Source organism: Phlebotomus papatasi, chromosome 1 (genome assembly GCF_024763615.1).
Source record: "Phlebotomus papatasi isolate M1 chromosome 1, Ppap_2.1, whole genome shotgun sequence".
Lineage (NCBI taxonomy): Eukaryota > Metazoa > Arthropoda > Insecta > Diptera > Psychodidae > Phlebotomus > Phlebotomus papatasi.
Genome location: NC_077222.1, coordinates 99,732,754 through 99,753,851, shown reverse-complemented (window position 1 = coordinate 99,753,851; position 21,098 = coordinate 99,732,754). Strand labels below are relative to the sequence as shown.

The 21,098-nt window shown below is 33.9% G+C and overlaps 1 protein-coding gene across 4 annotated transcripts in view; it reads right to left on the bottom strand.

The window, feature by feature from the left end:
• Positions 1–21,098, bottom strand: part of LOC129810036 (mushroom body large-type Kenyon cell-specific protein 1) — a 143,570-nt gene that overhangs the window by 18,045 nt on the left and 104,427 nt on the right. For all 4 annotated transcript variants that reach the window (XM_055860266.1, XM_055860267.1, XM_055860268.1 and 1 more), the window contains exons 5-7: positions 19,903–20,168; positions 19,618–19,837; positions 16,663–16,900 (exon numbers count right to left, since the gene is read on the bottom strand). In XM_055860266.1, the coding sequence (XP_055716241.1) occupies positions 16,663–16,900; positions 19,618–19,837; positions 19,903–20,168 (724 nt within the window). The remainder of the gene's footprint in view (positions 1–16,662; positions 16,901–19,617; positions 19,838–19,902; positions 20,169–21,098) is intronic.

Sequence of the window (21,098 nt, the reverse complement as noted above, 5' to 3'; positions counted from 1 at the left end):
AAACTTCTAGAAAAATATTTACAACATATTACGATACAACCAGATATTTTTTTGGAGGGTGTGGCCTATTTTTTGAATATATGGGAAATTTAAGAGTTTCGAATATTCATATTACACTGGTAAAAATGAAAGGGTCACCGAGGATCCTTTGAAAGGGTCACTGATTTGACACCTATTTATCTCCGGAATATACGAATAAAAACAATGAGAAAGTCATCTTTGGTTCGCTCAGATAAGGGAAATGTGATATGAATAATTAGTTTACGAAGAAACATAATCTATCGTGATAAATGTGCATACAAAAATTCGAAAGATACAAGTAAACCTTTCAAAGGGTCAAATATGATCCATTTTTTCTGGAAAGGGTCAATTTGATCATTTTATTTTTAGCAGTGTATGTCCAAATCGTAGGTGGAGCTTACTTAGCATATTGAATAGAAAAAAATATAAATATGCTATTAGTTCTTACAGGTAGTCGCGTTAGCTCTTTTTGTAAATAATTTGTTATTCGCCAAACGTTATTCAAGTCAACAAAAATAGAGAAAATCGACGTTGAGTTTAATTTAAAAAGATAGTCCGGTAATCGTCGGATGGGAGAAGATTCGGCTCAGAAAAAAAGAATTTTTATTCTAGTTTGAATGGTTTGAATTTTCTCTCACCCGACGATTACCGGACTATCTCTTTAAAGGTTTAAAGTTAAGTAGTTCAGGCCAAAGTAGGTTTAAGTCTTTGCGGTATTTGATGACTGACTATGGCCCTTAGATCTGGGATTTAGCCACCTGGTTTAATTTCTGTAATGTCTTATTTTGAGATAACAAGGATTTTAGAATAAGGGCAGTCAATCATATAAATAGGCTCTTATAATTAATTATCCTAGCTTTCTGTTTAGAAATCAAAAATATTTGGGAAAAACATTAAAACAGTGTTGTGTCACTTCCAAGCGATGAGTAGATATCGCACATTATGGTGCACGGATATTCTTAGACAGGTTATACCGAATGGTACAAGGGGTCGGTTCAGCCAAAATCCCGAATAGTCTCCTAAAAAGAGGCGAAATTATATAGAGGATACTGTGTGGAATAGTTTCCCAAAATACAACAAAATTATCTTTGCCTCCTACAAACGCAGGTGTAATCATGGGAGTAGGCTATGACATTTTTAAGATTTTTGGATTTTAGCTTTGGGATTTTGGCGATTGTTATTTTGGCTTTTCGGGATTTTGTCTTTCGGGATTTTTTTCTTTCGGGATTCTGATTTTACGGAATTTCAGTTTTCAGGATTTCGGCCCTTTCAGGATTTTGGCTTCCGGTATTTTGGTTTTTCGGGTTTTGGTTTTTCGGAATTTTGGCTTTCAGAATTTTGGTTTTTCGTAATTTTGACTTTCGGGATTTTGGTCTCTTCGTCTAGTGTAAAGAATAACCAGTTAGGAGTTTTTTCCTGTCTCTATTTGGGTTAAATTTGTCGCTTGGGATTGTTCAAATTGTCGCTCTCTGTGCACAAACACAAAATTTCTTGGGATTACGTACCAAGCGAACAGAAGTCTGTTCAATCACTTTTACAATAACTAGTTGTATAAAAAATAAATTTAATAATTTCGTAGGGGGAGGTGAGGCTACTTTTTAGCTGTGGTGCTACATTGATATACGACTTTTTTGAATGTTTTTAAAGGATTTAGAGCCTTTTAATTATTTTATTTGGATCCACAATTGTTTTGTCTGTCTAAATTATATTACGTCGTGTCCTAGTTTCTTTTAGAAATACGCGAAAAAGTCGTATATCAATGTAGCTCCACAGCTCAAAGTAGCCCCACCTGTCTCTAAATGAATCTAAAATTTAATATTCCTATTGTAAAAGACCAAAAACATAGTATTTTTAAGTTTCAATTTGAACAAAAAATACAAGTTTGAGATCTAAAACTATCTTCGAACTAGAGGTTTATCCCAGTTCCCGAAGGTCTCAAAATCCAGTAAGTAATTTTATTGTTTTTTTTTCAGAGTGTGATAGATCTTTCCTATAATAATCCATTTATAAGTCAAATTTTTCCAAAAAATCTTGATTGGTTTGAGAAATTAGAGCACTTTAACCATATGGTTAAGCCTTATGCCTGAATCCCGTATAAGGCTTAACCATATGGCTTAACTTTTTAAAATTTTTATCAATCAAGGTTTATCAGAAAATATTAAATATTAGAATAACAAACAACAATAAAATGGCTTATTAATAGGATTTTGAGATCTTCAGAACCTGGGTTAAACCTGTAGTGTGAAAATTGTATAAGGGAGTCAGTAGCTCAAAAGGCACAGCTTGGCTTTATGCACCAAAGATAGCTTCCGAGTTTAATCCTCGATTGAATCATTTTAGGTTAAAATTGGAGAAGATTTTTTAACGTTCATAAAAGCTATTAGAGCAAAGCAAAGGAATTTAAAGCTATATAAAAATGAAGAAAAAGGACAGGAAAGAGTAGAAAGATTTGGACGTTTATCACTTTGTCTTTGTATCTGGCGGTATTATGTATCATAGAGTTGTATGGTATTTTAGAACTTAAGAGATGGAGCAGGGGGAGATGGGGGCTACTTTGAGCTCTGGCCACATTGAAAATGCTATTTTTCATATATTTCAAAAGGAAGCTGTATTTTTAACATTAAGCGGTCTTCAGATTTGAGGTTTAGCCCAGTTCCCAAAGGTCTCAAAACCGTTAATAACAACCAATTTTATTTGTTTTTGAGAATTTAGTAGATGATTCACACTTAACCCATTCAGTCAATGTACCAGAAATACTTGAAATAGATTGTTCATATTTTGGAATTAGTTTCATATAGATTAATAGATGATTTTTTTGAAAAGAAATTTTTTTTAAATCTATTATGGGGGCGCGGTGAGCCTCTGTCAAACAGACGTCTTAACGGTCACTGAATTTAAATTCTGTGCGTTAATTAATTACAAACTCTTTTCATTTAGATAGACTATCTATCTAAGAACACGAATTAGCAATCAGAATTCAAATCAGGAAAGAGGATGGAGGTCATTTTTAATAAATTCGGCGGGATGTCGTATTTTCCGTTCGCCATTTTGAGCAAAAATCTTGCATTACTTTCCGCGAAGCGAGAAAAGAACAACAAAATGTATTTCAATCGCTGTCGGACTATTTTTTCGAAGTAATTGAAGTACTAAAGTTATTAAAAATCCATACCCGACAGCAATTCGGATAAAAATTGCCCAGAAATAAATTTTCTAAAATCACTCAATGTGCGTATGATGTATAATACCATGGTAAGGAATGGGTTAATAATCCAAATATAAATTTTTCTTTCAAAAAAATCTTGACTGATAAGAAATTAGACCAGTTAAGCCATATGGCTAAGCCTGAGGTTTGTAGCCCGTATAATGTAGGAGGAAGTGGGGCACCTTTGAAATTGGGATTTTTCTCTTATGTTTAAGTGGAACTGAGCTATATCATAACGCAATTTAGCTTCTCAATCTATTTGTGCAACTAAATTATATCATGATAAGGCTCAATTTTATTTAAAAATAGGTGAAAAATCCAAATTTCTAAGGTTTGCCTTTCAAATTTGCCCCACTTCCCCCCAATTTAGATAGACAAAACAAATGAGGATCTAAATTAATTTACAGCTAGGTCAAGCTTGATTTAGAAATATGCAAAAACATAGCGTTTTGAATCTAGCCCCAGCTCAATGTAGCCCTACGTCCCTCTATATAAATTTTGTATTTAAAAGACATGTTTTTCCTATTATGAATATCCCTTTTTATTGTTGCAACATTGAAAGTTCTGTGGCCTCTGAAAATTCTTATTTTGTTACTGTTTTATTTCATTTTAGACGAAGGTGTGATACCCGCCGGTCTTTAGCCTTCTCGCGATGTCTCTTAAATAAATATTGTTTAATTTGATAACGTTAATCAATCACATTTTATGTCGATTTATTCGTGCGAAAGAAGAGTTCAACGCACTGTACATTGCACTCATTGTTGATCACAATACGCACAATTTAGCAAAGATTTATTTCACAATTTGGAAAGAAATTTACTTTGTCACATTTATTGCAATTTCCTTAGAAACCCCCAATAAGTTATTTATTTTTAGAATATTCCCCATAACCGAGATATTAGTGTTCAGACACATCATGTGGGATAATAGATGAGATAAATTTGCTTTAAATAATTGTATATAAGTTATATCAACAAATGCAAACAATTTAATTAGTTGAATTGGTAACTATTATTGCCTGTTGCTTCACAAAATGCATTATGTGGATATGTAGTGCAAACTACATACGGAATTCTCATTTAGTGTATTCGACTTTTGAGGGGAATACCACACACTCTGACCTTCTTGACGCAAGCGCTCGAGGACAATATTGCATTTTCCATGTAAAATTTGAATTTTTTCCCTTTTTTTCGTACCCATATATCCAAAGGAAAATTTGCAGTTGATTGCGTTCAATAAACTCTAGCGATAAGACGAAAATATATTACGAAATTTATGAATTGCTCGTTTTTAAATAAAAGTACACAATCTGGAAATGAAAAAAAGCGCAATATATTTTCTCGTTCTTTTTTTTTCGGATTTCCCAAGAGAATTCTTATGGTTTTGAAGTTTACAGAAGTGGGTTAAAGCTATTTTTCTTTTAAAATTGGAAATACTGTATTTGCCTTTTTTTGCAAGAAACAATTTTACATTGGAAGCCAGAGCAAAAAACAACTTTTATCTATAAAATCTTAAAAGAAAAAATTTGATTAAGAATAAACACATAAAATTTCATTTATTTTCCAACTTTGTGGGGAATAAAAGTGGAACAAAAAAAATCTTCATTGCGCATATTTTGTATGCACAATTTTCTTCTTTGTACGAACTTTGGCAGAAAAAGAAGAAAGTTAATTAAAAAAAAAAACATTTTCAAAATCCTTGCTAATTCTTCAAATACTTCATCTTCAGCAAAAGTTTTTTTCAAGCATATATTCCATGCTTTCTCTCTCATCTTTTTTTTTCCTGGTTGAAATTCAACGTCTCGACACTTTCTGGTCTTTGAGGTTCGTTAACATTTCACATACAAATATTTGCACATATTTTGTTGTAAGTAAAATGGGAATGATGACAAATTTCACGTCACCCTAGAGTTCGAAGAGCGATAAGAATTGCGATATACATTTTCATTGCTGAATGGGCTTTCTACTCATACTCAATGTTGTGAAAGAATTAAAATTAAAAAAAAGAGGCAAATGAATTTATTATGGAGATGCAACACACAAAAAACGGTGCGTAATTCATTTTCTTGTTATATTTTTGTTGAGCTGATTAGATGAGGAATTCTTGCAAACTCATGGGAAATACAATTAAATGGGGGAAGATTAATTTAAAGTGAATTATCAACGGGTATAGAATGCTGCAATTTATAATAGCTATCATAGAGCAAAGTCGGCATGAATCTGAGAAAAGTAGTTGCTGTTTCTCAACTCTTCATATACTGTACATTTTGTATACAAATTCACAGATGATTCCGTGAAAAACCTTTTAAGATTGCATAAGAATCAATGTCCCTTCCTAAAAGATTTTTTACATTTTATACTATCAAAATCTGACGTTGCGAAATCCATATAAATTGATTGCTGATCAATATCGAAATAGATTTTTGAATTAATGTTTACGGTTTAGGTTTTTAGCTAACTATTTAAACAATTTTACCAATAAGAGATAGAAAATTTCTAGAGCAATACAAAAACTAGTTTAATTTAAGTATCGGTCATTGAAAGCTGTATATTTTTGCCATCTTTTTTGCACCACATAGGTACTTCCGTTACCTACCTCTCTAATTGATAACTCGGAAGGGACTGGGTCTAAAACAGGGGGTGAATAAGTATGACCAGTGAGAGAACCGAGAGTTACAGAATTTCCTTACTGGACCATGAAAGTGCAATGCCATGGAGCATTGTCATCTTGTAATATCACACGACTGTGTTGTCTGACCGATTTTGACCGGTTTTCGAGCAATATAAGATCGAAATTGGTCAATAGTAATGGCGATATTGATAGTATCGCTTGGTATAATGCAACTCGTATTGCATGATTCCCAATTGTTCAAAGAGTTTTATTCGTACTTTCGTTTTTCTATATGGAATCCGGCCGATAACTCGATGATAATAGAGAAAACACGGAAATTTCGATCTGGTTCTTCTCCTCCTTTATTTTCTAGCTCCGAAACGTTGGCTAGAAAATAAAGCAGGAGAAGAACCATGTCGAAATTTCCGTGTTTTCTCTATTATTACTTTCGTTTTTGATAGTTTGATAGGAGAAAGCTCGTAGGTACGGGTGACTTTGTCCTCCTAAATTCGTTTAACTAACTCTTTCGCGTCCCACTTTTATTCAGCAGATGAATTCATGTAAAATTGAGTTTTTCCTAATGCTTTATGATCAAATATAATAGTTCAGAGAGGAAAAAAAATTTCCATTGCGTGAAAACTCGGAAAAACCCCGGGTCATATATGACCCTGTTGTCCTCAAGGGAAGTGTACATACCATTTTCAAAATCTATATTACGGGCTTTCTGAGAGTTTTTTTTGCTTGAAGTTGTTAAATTGGCCAAAACCATGGCAAACTGGATTGCTTTGATAAACACTGTACTCCTGGTGTTCAAGGAATCTTCCTGGAAATCCCTTGAACAGTCACTGTCACAATATTTTGAGTGGTATTTGGCAAAAATAAACTTATCCACATATTTATTCACACACAATACAATTGCACAATATGAGACGCTTGCGGAATACTCTAAAATATTGCAAAATATGTTATAATTCATCAGATATAAGATGAAATGTCCAGGAGCAAGATGTCCCACCTGCATTTCACAAAGAAAAATAATGTCCCAACTACATTTCGCTATAGGTTTGAGACGAAAACACTGTTACCCTTGCCGACAATAGGGTCACATATGACCCAGAAAATTCTACACGCTTTTCTGGAAAATTGAGAGTAGTTTATTATATCAAAATATGCAATATACAATCTTTGGATATTCTATTTTGTGTTTCTAAAGAACTTTTTGCTGAAAAAACTAAATTAATATAAAAAAATTTGAAAAAGAACAGTCATTTCACAAAGTTCGAAATTAGTGATTTTTGATCTCAAATATTTTCTTTTCCTGAATATCTGGAGTCTTGAGAAAATTAGGCAAGAATCTTACATCCTTCTATTATGATGTCGTGCACAATCCGATAGATTTCAATTAATGCAAATAGTAAAAAAAAATTGTTTTTTCCCCGGGTCATATATGACCCTAATGATGCGAAAGAGTTAATTCTTATGTTTAAAAACGGTCCTCTCCGATTACACATTGAAGATCGGATCGATAAAGACTATCATTCAGTGCTAGAATTAAAGAAAAGCTTACGAACAGGAGGGGGTCAAAGTCACCTGCATCTACGGTACGGTATTTTGAGTTACTTGAGCAATATCTCTTTTGCATTACATGTAGCAATTTGATAGTGGAAACAGTCATTTTTGAATTTTTGTTTTCTTTTCGGTTAACCCTTTAAGGACGATTGGAACACCGGTGTCCCATAAAGAAAATAATTTGTCCTGACTACCTAAAGTTATTATTTTCTTATGTTTGTACGTAATTGCAAAGTAGAAGGTTGAACGAATCTAGGATATTTTTTGCAAGTCTCCAGCTATTTGCTATATAGTAAATTTTTAAGCTAAAAAATGACGAATTTTTAAATTTTGATATTGAAAATTGATTTTAATTATTTTTTATAGTTCCAATTTTTTTAAGCAAAACTGTTTTGGAACAATAAACTACAATACTCAAACATAATATTTTTGATTAGAGTGAAAATTTTATCAGTCATTGGTATCGTCAGAAAAATTACTTAAATTTTTTGGCTATTTTTGTCCCTATCGTTCATAGAGGCAAGAAATACGCTGAATAAGAATCTGTTGACTTTACAAAGGTTAGATGAAATATCTTTTACTGATTTTGTTTATCGGTTTCATTTTTATTGCTGATATTCGGTCAGCGAAAACTGTCTCGTTGTTAAAGGGTTAACGCCCAACGCACAATAACTTTTGTTTGTAAATATATTTTTAAAATTTCCTATGAGATTGAGCAAGATAACTAGATCTAGGTTTCACTCACTCTCATGGAAATGTCAAAAACATGTTTACAAAACAAATGTTATTGTGCGCTGGGCATAAATCGTTAATCACCCATTTTTCATGGTTTGGATTTTTCCAATATGATATATAAAAACGCTTGAAAATATCTTGGCGAATTATATTGATATCTCCCACAAACTAATCCTCTTTCAGATCGGCGCCATTAATTGTTTTTGGTCCTTTGGTCTTCTGCGTCCTCTAAGGACTTTGTCACATCATCTCTTTCTTAAAGACGACAGATTTTTGTTTTTTCTACATTGTACAATGTTTGGAGAATGACAAAAAAAACTAGAAATATATATAAATTTGAGAAACAAAGGAAGTGGCCGAAATTTGGTACAGTTCCTCAACAATGAATATGAGATTTTAGTGAAAACCAGATATATGCACATTAAAAGTAAAAATAATATATATGCATACATATACATATTATTTAGGAGAATAATAGATGTAATGATATTACTAAAAAATTCGATTTTATTCAATTGTTTTCTTAGAGCTATTAACTATTTAAAAAACGAAATCTTATTTTCCCTAATTTCATATGGCACAAGGGGGTTCGATATTTGATATTTGTAACATTTTTCAGAATTCTAATACAAAAAAAGAAATATATAAAGTTTTTTTTTTTGAAAATTACATATCTGATATTCTGTGCTTATTTATTATAAGAACACCTCAGAATGCTCAATTTTTAAAGGAATAAATACGCCTTACGCCCAGACAAGCTCAGAAAGTTATACATATTCACTATAGTTTATTACAAAGTGTTTTGCATTTTTATATAAAGCCTTAAAGTAGTTTGATATCTCAAAATTAAAGGCTGATTTAAAGATTTATCTCAGAATTGAGGGATTTATCTGAATTATCTTGAAACCTTAAAAAGTTGAATAAGTTTGTAAGAATTCGAGTTAGTTGTGAGAGTTATTTTCCTTACGTAAATAATATACCAGGAATCAGTTGTTAAAAGTAAATCAGAGCGATTGGGGACTAAGTATTTAAGATTAGAGGAACAATTCTCAGGTATACTTGTACTATTTTATTAGTCTAGTTACTAAATGATTATCTGCGAGCAATGAGTAGATATCTCACTTCATGGTGAACTTGCTTGTAAGGGATATTCCATACCATATAATTTTATTGGAAAGACTCGTAAAATTTTAAGTTTTTCTACGAATTATCGTGTAATACAAGGATTTGGTATTAATACAAAAATATAGACAAAACGATTAACATTACTGAAGTAGTGGAGGATCGGAAGGCTTGGGCTGCTAGACAGATGACCTCAGCCCGCGACCCCAATAGGGATAAGTAGTTTGATCTTGATGATGAAGATTACAATTAATTCTTTGGATTTGGGAATATGACGAAATATATTTTTCAAATAAAATAGGTATTCTTTAAATTATATTCAATGGTTGTGAACATCAGATTGCTCGACTGATGATCAAACTCGTATAATAGTGAGAAAGTCACGAGTTAAAATGTCACTTTGGTAACTTTGAACAATGCACAGTGGCGCATATGAAAACTACATAATTCAGTCAACTTCATCCACTCCCAAATAAGTCGGTTATTCGAAAGATTTCGGATTTATTTTTAATAAGAGTTCTCTAATGATCACTTATACAGAAAGTCACAAATGTGCACTTTCCATAAACATTACAAATAATTATTAGTAAACTCAGTAAACTATTCACTCCAAGTCTTTCTGTAGGGGAATTCTGTAATATATTGCAATGTCACAAAGGAGTTAGAAAATGCAAATGCGGTCTATCTTTGTTGATTTGTTTTGAAATATGAATTGTTATTTGAATTGAGATTCTGACATTGTCACATGATATTGTCATGGTTACAGAATCACTTTTCCAATAAAGCTCTCTTGAGAATCGAACGAAATTCGTCAAAATTTTTTCAATTTTTAATATACATTTTCAAAATAAAATCAGTTATGATAAGTTAATTTTCTTTATAAAAAAAATTACAGCAAAGTTCCTCAAATATGAACGTTTGAGGGGTATAGATGACATTTCTCACTACTCAAATTTGAGAAATATTTTCAAAAATATAACGGAATTCATGTAAAATGCATTTTCTCTAAATAAGGAGAAATAAATTTTGAGAATATATCAATATAATTCATTGTTGTTCTAATTTAGACTCCACGCAAAAATTTCTTCATTATATAACTCTCTTCCCCGTGAGGTCCGTACGGCACCACGGAGAATCCAGAGACACTTGCAGACTGGGCTTGACCAGTGACATTTTTTTTATTCTCAATTCTTTGCTTTTCTACATTTTCTTTTACTCTTTTTTTCTTCTTCTTCTTTTAAAATTTTCATTTCTTTTGCATATTTGTTTGCCACGCACTTGTAAGAGGGTTGTACCCTGTTTGTAGTGGTTTTTTAAATAAATTGAAATGAAATTGATTGAGAAATGTTATTATACTTTTCAAACGTTTGAATTTGAGGAACTTGACTGTAGTAACATTGTTCCTGCAAATTATATATTTCGATTTTTTTAGTCACTTTGCTCTGTTCTAAGAAAAGAAGCTCAACTTACAGTAGAACCCCGCTATAGGCCATCGCTCTATAGTCGATGTTATGTTTTATGTGTTATGTCGATAGGTTATGTTTTTTAGTACGCGACATGCAATGTTTTCATAATTATTTAAATATTTTTGGCAAACTTTATTGAGTAGTTGTGATAATTGTGATCCATAATGAAGAGAGCGAGGACAAGTACTACAATCGCAAAGAAAGTGGAAACAGTCGGGCAATTTCAATACTAAAAGTCGTTGATAATTTTAAAAAATGACATGGACTATAGTGCGACCCAAGTGTCAAATCTGGAACCAAATATGACCTATAGCGAGGCTCTACTGTATCTCTTTCGTAATATTCTTCCAAAATCTAGGGCAAACTGGGGCAGTAGTAAACATGGGATAGTTGCAAACACTGCAATTTTTGTAAATCAGATTTTAGGTTATTAAATGGATCCTTGTCTATTGAAGAAATGGTCGACATAAGTCCAAGAAGTTTAGACATAAAAATCAATGTTTATAACTACCCCATGTTTACTACAGCCCCAGTTTCCCCTATGCGAATTTTATTCTTTTAGCTGCAGAATTATTATGTTACTTGATTGACTAGAGTTTTAAAGCTTCCAAAGCTTTAGCCAATCATAGGACGTAATGGGACTAAAATAGGTATCTTATGGGATTAAATATTTAATTAAAGGTGAATCGGGTTGGAAGTGGAGACATATTGATTTATCATATTGCGGCAAAATTTTGGGAAATCTTTCGATCAAATTTATCAGCTTTATGCAAAGCTTTTTAACGAGCTTTTAAGCATAGGAAATAGGGGTTGAATATCTCAGTTAATTGAATATCAAAAATTTCAAAATTTTTGGACTTTGAAAATTAAATTGATCGTAAGAGGTTTTACACTAGAAAGGTATGTTGTGTACAGCGCAATCCTACCATATGGCAGGCTAGTAGTTTTCACCTAAAACCCAGAGATGGTGTATAATTGAATTTCAGACTATTTCAGTTCCGCATTTATTGGGACAGAAAAAAAGAGTCATATTTGAGAGCAACGACCCAATCCTGCGCACGTTCTTCTGTCGCGGTTTTCCAGAGTTGGAACTTTGGGGGTAGTAGCTCTTGGTATAAAAAAAAGGTGGTGGTGAGCTTTTATCTTCTCTTTCACCACCTTCGCACCACCCTTCACCCCCTCTTGTACACTATCTATCAGTGTGAGCAAAAATAAAATCCAGAAAAATTGGCAATTATTGTGCGCGAACTCAGATGCTACCGGAGCTTTCTCTGGGCTTGAAACACTCTCGCCCCCAATTCCTCATCCCAAGAGGAGAATGTGCGAACTCTACACAATCATCCCATTTTCTTTTCACCCAATATCGCCAGAAACTCCCGGTCAGTGACCTGCACCAGTAACGGCGTCGGCAGCTACTATACAGCTCTGAGTATTTTCTCTTTCAGAACCATTTCGTTCGCCACTTGTATACGCTAGTCGCTGTTGTTTTAATTTTTGCGGACGATAAAAAGACGATAACCCACCCCATAAACAAAAAAAAACTGACTACGAAGAAGAGAAGAGTGTCTATCGAAAAAAAGACGCGAAGAATTTGCTAGACTTCCGTGAATTTTTATCCTCTCTCTCCCATTCTTTTAGTTGATGTACCCGAGAGTTTTTGCTCTCCATACCATATAGCGCTAATTAACAATTCTTCTGAATAAATTTTAATTAAAATTGTGAATTAATTAATTTTTCCCGTCCCTGTGTGAAAATTTTTCAGCTACTCTCTCCTGAAAAACCATGGCCTTCCCGAAGGATTCTCATCTTCTATCCCATACACCCTTTTTGCCTTGTGCATTCTCCGCCCGCAACCCCTTATACAGGTTCGACTTGGGAAATTTGAGGAGATTGTTGTATGTATGGGTGAAGAAATGTCTCTTACTCTGGGATACCTGAAAACACCCTTACTCCCCCATCCTCATCTCTATATGTCCAACACCTCCTGCCAACCCCCCAAACTCAACACATGAAATATTTGCAGTGTCCAAGGCGAAGTATTGTTGGTGGTGCCCGACGTTGGGGTTTTCAGAAACCCCAATTTGTGCCAAGAGGGTGAGTTTCTTGGTGACTTGACTTTATCGATCGGTTTTCTTGACACAATAAGGGGGGCTTCTGGGTGGGTGGGGTCTTATGGGCGGGATAACTTCGTTTCTGCTGATCTCAGAACGACCACCACGTTGGGTGGCGATAGATGGGGTATTTGAGTGACTCTGTCCTATTATGCTCCAAACATAGGGGGATGGTGTTACATAGAATTAATTCCATTATGTGTGCTCTGCACTACTTTTTTTCTTCATCGTTCATCCTATGTGACTCAGCACTACACATCAATTAAACTGGATGCCTAAAAGTTCACCACGAATTCATGTGTAAAATTTTCAAGAGGCCCTGAAGCGCCATCTAGGATTTTTTGAAAACCACTTCAACACCAGAATTTGATTGGAAGGCATTCTCTTTGACATTCTCTTTGGCATTGGTAAGGTAAAGTTCCCTCAAGTCGACCGGTTCCTCAATTCGATCGGTAGAGTTATTTATTCAATTTACTTTTGAACTCATATTTGGCGTATGATAACATTAATAGATCAATTATTCCATAAATAAATACGAATCAGTGACAATTTTATAGAAATTCACCATTAAAACATTCAAATATTGACTACCGGTCGAGACGAGGAACCGGTCAACTCGAGCGCAATTTACCTTTCAGCTAGAAGTTTTGTAAAAATATTAATTTTTTAGTGCTATATTTCGACCGTATACGTATACAAGCTGAAGTCAAAGTGGGAAATTCGGTCTAATTTTTTGTTCTTCAATTTGACTTTATTTTGCCAACGTTTCGATCCTGGATGGGATCTTCTTCAGGGCCTATTACATACAAATTCAATCCTTTACTAAATAATTCTTTGGACAATTTTTCAAACAATTTCTTTGGGACTTTAACTCACATCAAAGTGCTTAGGAGAACCACCGTCAGAGAAAATACACAAAAATGCACTACTTTTTACTTGAATTGAATTGAATTTTTACTTGATTGAATTTGTATGTAATAGGCCTTGAAGAAGATCCCATCCAGGATCGAAACGTTGGCAAAATAAAGTCAAATTGAAGAACAAAAAATTAGACCGAATTTCGCACTTTGGCTTCAGCTTATTAATTTTTTACATTTGCATTAGTTTGAGTGGTATTTTTATAAAAAGAGTCAGTAAAAAATTTGCTAAGTTAAGCCAATTGAAACGGAAATCACAAATTTTTAATACCCAAAATTAAGTGAAAATTTTTCTGAGGGTAAAATTTTGAAGGATTGATTAAACCATTTTCGCAACTTAATTTAAGTTTAAACCGATTTTTATATGTTAACAAAAACAAACGTAAAATTCCGAGGATAGGAGTAACTTGGGCGGTAGTAAACATGGAGTGGTTGTAAACACTACGATTGTTCTTAAGACTTCGGAGGACGAGACTTTTACATGAATTATACTACAGGGATCCTGGTTTGAAAGATTTCGGTGATCCACCACTGAGATTTTTATTCAGTTTAAGACTAAAACACCTTTTTAAATTTGCTAAGAGCTTTCGGTCCGGATATGAACCTTATTCAGTGGTGAAACAATGCAGTGATTAGATGATTTACTAAGTGATGAGGGAAATTATATTGGATCAAGAATAATAAGGATGATTTCTTTATTTTTCTTTACAACGAAATAAAAACTGGTCTTCGAGACTCTTCGAAATTCGTAAAGATAAAATTTCAGCCACCACTTGGACGAAACGAGAAGTAAATATGTTCTTTCTTTGGCTTTCAGATCCGATCTTTGAATATTTCAAACTCTTGTCTGAGAAAAAAATCAATTTAAAGAGTTTAAAAACTTAGAACTTGTGTTAGTAATATGTTAAGAAGTACGATCCGTAAAACCATTATCATTTTTGACACTCAAAACAGATTGAAATAAAACTCAATGCAATTACTATTACATATTGACTGGGAGTGTCTATCTAGATAATCTAAAAAATATATTCGAAAATGAAATAATAAATCTTTGAAGTTGTTTTTGAGAAGGAGAGGCTTCTAATAAAATTACAATTATGTTTATGATCGTAATTTTAAGGTATACTTTGAAGACATCAAGCAGGTTTTTTAAGCGTTTGATCGGTTCGATCTTTAGCTCTGATTAAAGCCGGACAAAACATCGAAACATTGATTTTCAGAAACCTTAAATTCAGGAAGATGAATTACACAAGAAGTTTATAGGGAACGGAATTATTTTCAGAGGGACAAAAACAACAACAGAAATGATTTTCTTTAATAATGATTTTTGGATCAAATTCTAATATTTTTCTCAAAAAAAAAAAAAACAAACAAAACTGTTAGGGGGAAGTGGGGCTATATTGAGCTGTGGGGCTAAATTGATATAGGGGAAACTGGGGCACCACTAAACACGGGGCAGCACCAAACACTAATTTTTAATTCTAAACTACTTGGACTGTCTCGACCATTTATTCAATGGATTTGAAAATTTTAATTGTTTTTTGCTAATAGTTTTTTCTTGCAAAATGTCTTCTATTATCAATTGCATATTCCAAAAGATAATTAGTTGAAAGCAAAGAATGATTTTCAAAAAAAAAAAATTGTTTTCCTCACGATCCGACCTGCATGGTCGATACATACTTTACTTATCTCATATAGCAATTATGTAAAAGCTTGAAGAAAGACAATTTTAATCTAAAAATGTCTAATTAAAGTCTTACTTAGATGTCAAATATCGCTATCGAATTTGAAAAACAACTATTTTTTCTATAAATATTATCATTTCTTTTTTTTGAAATCGTAGACGAAAACCATCCAGTTGAAAAAAATCAAAATAATCTAAAACAGTTAGTAAGATTATTAAGTATAACACTTTTTTCACCTTTTATAATGCTTGAGACCCATGTGGCTAAAATTTGTAAGTTTTACATCGTCAGTCGGACGAAACGAATGTTTTATCTTTAGCAAAATGTCCCAAAATATCTGCCTTATGAAAGTGTTTTGTTTCGTAGCAGTCTTGACTAAAGCTATTAAATAAAATTATAGTAAATATTTACATTTAGATAAAAAATGGTAAACTAATAGTCAAGTGCTTAAAGTCGCCACAAGCTGACTTCACCCTATGGACTTTTGGTTTAGAGAACTTTAACGATATTTCCAAGAAGAATTTAATATATTTACCCAGCAAACCTAATAAAAATTTCAATGACGAAGTGGTAGTAAAAAGCTTATAATTTTGAGTCATACTTATTGAGAAATATCTTTTTGACCCAGTATCGAGTTGCACTTCCCTAAAAAGTAGAACACTTCTCAAGTGCAATTTGTCTAATCGAAAATGTAATATTGAGAACTCACCATTTTATCTCTCGGCGACAAATTTAATCTTATCAAATTTGAAAATTGTTTTACGCTCCCTATAAGAAACTACGTGTCCCTGGGTAATTTAATATCTGAATTTATATTGTTTCCTTTTACAATAGACATTGCAAAGGGTTGTGCAATAATTTTCATCAAGAGATTAGCTGAATGGGGATAAAATAAAATCCTATTTGCTTAATTTTGCAAAAAAAAGACACCCACGTATAATCCAATGGTTTCATAGGGCGCATAACCAGTGGGAAAATACAATTTCTTCCAATGGATTTTATCATTCCAGCACTATCCCAATAGTAATGGAGAGAAAGGTGAGGATTTGAGACGGTCAGAATGTAGGTTAATGATATGAGCAAAATGTACACTGTCTGCGAGAGATAAAAATGGCAACAATTCAAAAATGGGGATTGTAAGAACAATATAGAAGGAAAGTATGAGCTTGGCGAGTGCCAAGTGCAATTCACATAGACACACACATAATTGCATTTAGTACTCACTTGAAAATGTGCTTGGGATCCAGGGCCGTCGAGGACGACAGTGATGATTTTGCACTTAAGTCTAACGGCTGCTCGCTATTTGTGATCGTCTCACTGGGGCTAGATGAGGGTTTTATCGTGGGACTCGTTGTAGCACCACTTGTGGACGATCCTGAAGCTAGCATCTCTCCTGAGTTTCCCGATGAGCTTGCATGGGGCACCTGCTGCGAAAATTGTTGGTACCACAGTCCTGAAAGCCCTACATCGAAAGATTACCGGAATTAGTACCTATGTACAAATATTTGAATTCGTAATTCTGGAAAGTCGGAATCTCATGCTAGAGCTAGAGCTCAAAATAAGCTTTAATGAACCTAATACAGAAGCTTAGTGATGGGCCTAGAGACCTAAATATAGTTTCTCCCATAGACCGTTGATAGGGCTTGATTTTTAAGTCTTGCTCAGGTCAATTCAGATGGCCTAGAGAACTTTAGCTGGAAGATTGTAGGAGATAAGTTCTTCAAGACTTTATTCTTAATCTCAGCGAATATTAAAAATTGATTTAAAAATGCTAAGGAAATTAATTTGGAAAATCAATATAGGGCTTGATATTGAAGTTTTGCGGAGTTTAATTTAGAAAATCTTAAACGTTTGATCTGGAAGCTCTATTATGATTTGATTCATACGCTTTTCTAGGCTTAATTTAGAAGCTACGTAAAAGGATATTCAAAAACTTATATCGCATCTAATTCAAAAGAACTACAGTGCTTAATTTGGAGCTAAGATTGTTAGTCACACATATTCTCCCAAGGAGAAGACAAAAGGAAAAAAATATTATAAGGTTCCTTGTGATCACTTGATAGATTCCCAATTGTTAACTGAATCGCCTTACACAGATTTTACATAAAATAAAAAAAAACACTGCACAACACCACTAACGACACAGCTCACACCGTACCTATCCAACAACTAAATCTTTACCCAAATCAGGAGGATAATCTACTGCCGTAGCAAGTAATTACGGGAATTCAAGTTTTTTTTTCTCACTCTTCGGATCATGAGCTTTATAATGCACCCGTAACAAGATCTAAAAAAAAAAATTGATCGGGTATACAGTTTAATTTATAAAATCATTCATGATTCACAAGCCCTGTTGCAGAGTTAAATTGAAAAGCCCAAAAGACTTTGATTAGAAAGCCCTATTGAAACCTTGATTAGCAGGCCATAATGGGATAATTTAAAAGCCATATAAAACTCTATTTAGAATAAAAATAAATATGAAAATAAACTGAAACCGAAAGAACTTAATTGAACAAATACTTAATCAGACTTAAAACGTAAGATTCCGAAAGTCCTAATTTGAACAAACTATTATATAATGCTTAGTTTGGAGGCGAGTTCTACAAGACCTCGCTTTGGAATCATATCTGGCCTAGTTTAGAAAACCTTAAAGCTTAATTTAGAAGAAATACTTCAGAGCTTGATTTAGAAATTTTTTACTGGTCCCAGAATCCCGCAGAACTTAATTTAGAAGACCCAAATTACTTGATCAAGAAGCGTTATTAGGACTTAATTAATAGGCCATCATAAATAAAGCGATCTTCAGACCAGAGGTTCAGCCCAGTTCCCGAAAGTCTTAAAATCCTAAATAGCGAGCATTTTTGTTGCTTTTTATGACTTAGTAGGTCACTTATCTTTAGTAATCCAATCCTAAGTTATATTTTTCTAAAAAATCGTGATTGATAAGAAATTAGAGCAGTTAAAGCCCGTATTAAGAAATTAGAGCTGAAGCCCGTATAAGGCTCAATTTGAAAGTCGTATAAAGTACCCCCTATAGGCACCTCTAGATTAAGGTGCGTTCAAAGATCTTGCAACGGGTAACTTAGAAGTCCCTTATTAGCTATTTGAAGGTACTATATGGCTTCTGTCAAAATCGCTGAATCAATCTTTTAACGATTTTTTTCACAGGTCCTACAAGATTTAATTCACCAGTTTCTACGGAGCGGTATCTGTAAAAGTTTTCAAGACCGAGGTATAGGCTGAGGTTCTTGAAAATTTAGAATTTATAAGCAACAGGCAATGTGGGACTTTTAAAGCTTATTAATCAATTATCCTTAATGAACAATCCTAATTAACAGTTTTCCCAAATATTTTGCCGTTTAAGAATTAAAATCCGTGGATAAGGATACACTAGGCTAAGGCCCGTATTAGGCCCCTATAGAGAAGTATTCTAAATAAAAGCAAGAGTTAGAGAAACCCTTTTTTAATTAAGACTTGCAAATCTCTTTTATAACTTTTGATCCTCCGGTTAAAGGAATTACTCTTTTAGATTGAGCGAGGCACGTAACCGTTCGTGAAGACTTAAGAGTTGAGGACGATTGTATAGAAACGTCGACCTCGGGGCATACCTAGGACAAGGTGACTGAATCAAATTCAGTATCTTGCCTTGGAGCACCTTGGGATTGGGATCGACTACGAACATCTTCCTGAAGTGGCACAGGACCGACAGGTGTGGGCTGCTAACCTGGGTGTCCTAAGCCCGCGATTCCAATTGGGACTAGTGGTTAAAAATTAATGAATGTCATTTGATCCTTGAGTATAATGGTTTTCTATGCTGAAAGTCTTATTTCTCAGGCTCACGATCCTAATTGAGAAGTTCTCTATGACGCGATGCAGGGAGAAATCCAGTTTGATTCAAAAGCTCTTAAAGCTTTAATTCAAGAAATGATTTATAAAAACCCTACAGAGATTAATTTAGAAGCCCCATGAGAACTGATCCAAAACTCAAAAATTCGATACATGATTGGCTAACAAAAACCCACGTTACATCATACTAAAGCTTCTTAGTATTTTATTTAAAAGCTCCTACGCATAGTCGTTCCGGAAAGTTTTATAGGGCTCAAAGAAACCTTTCTACAAGGCTTGAGCCCGATGATCCGTTTTTAAAATCAATTTCAGTAGATATTTTGTGAAACTAACCTGGGTAAAATGGAGCTAGCCCCGTAGGTAGCCCCTGTAGAGATGCAACTGCTGCAAATTGGGCGGCCATAGACTCCAAAGAAGTCATATTTGGAGGTACGGAACCTCGCAATAGAGCGGCCACCGATTTTTGCGTAGCTGCTGCAAAAGCAGCCGCAGGATTTTGTACTTCAGCCTCGGAGCAGCTCTCGCTAGTATCACTGTCTGAGTCGAGGGGTGTCTACAAAATCGCATGAAGAAACATTAAAATAAATTTTAAATAAATCGCAAAAATGATAGACATACCGTGTTGGCGAGATCTGGCTCGGCGTTAACCGGGCCGGACTCAGCCACAAGTTCTCCGCGTTCGTTCACTGCGAGCAGTTTGCCGTCCACACAGAAATAACACTTGTCCTGAGGCCGCCAATCCACCGGCTTTGGCGGTCTCGTGTCCAGCAATTCCTCGTCCGATTTGACTGTGATGCCTTTGATATCACTTGAGTTGCTTTCTGATTTCTTCACCTCGGTATCTGCTATGCTGTCGCTCCTGGCAAATTGAGCCTGATGATTCTCTAACAAACAAACACACGAAAGGTATATTGAGACTGTGGTTAAAAAAAGAGAACCTATTGCACCACCCAAGTTCTACTTCGGACAAAAAAACCCCTTCTATAATTCAGAGTTCGTGACAAAATTGTAAAAAGGGATGTCTCATTTGCATTTCACATATCATTTTCCAACTTTATATTGCAAAAAAATTACAGGGAGTTGTATGTTTGTGAAATATACATGAAAGTCAAATTACTTCGTATAAAATGAGAAAATGGAATTACAGTTTTCTTCCATTGGGATGTGTATCAGTTTTAAATACAAGAATATAAATTAATAATTGAACTTTTGTGGAGGTAAAGACATATGTGAATTCCTTTTAAAATACCTCTTTGTATAGTTGAATTTTAATAATGGACGAGTTGGTTTACGTTTTGGACAGATTCATATAAATGCAATTTAGAAATTCTTAAGACTTTGTATCTTACATTCTTAGATATTTTAGGTGGAAAGTGGTAAAAGTGAAAATATTTCAAAAGGTACCTTACGCTGGAATGAAAACCTAGTTTCTCGAATTCAAACAACCTTTATACGGAGCACAATGCAAATTATATCAAATACCCAAGACTCTCAAAATTCATGTCCTTTCCTAAATAACATATAGAAGCATCCTGTAGAAATTTGATGATGCTTTGCACCCAAAGGGTTGTTCCTTACAGAGTTGCAAAATTCTACAAAGAATCTTAAATATAGATAAAGATAAAGATCGGTTTAAAATAGTGGAGACACCTGTGAAGAAGGTTTTCTGTTGTTTTCAACTGAGGGTTCGCTATCGTCGATAAGACGGCAGTGGACACAAAATTGTAAGCCGCTAACATACAGGGAGTTCCGGCTTAAGTGAAAACTGATTGAAATAATTTTATATAAATTGCCTGTTATATGGAGCTCATTTA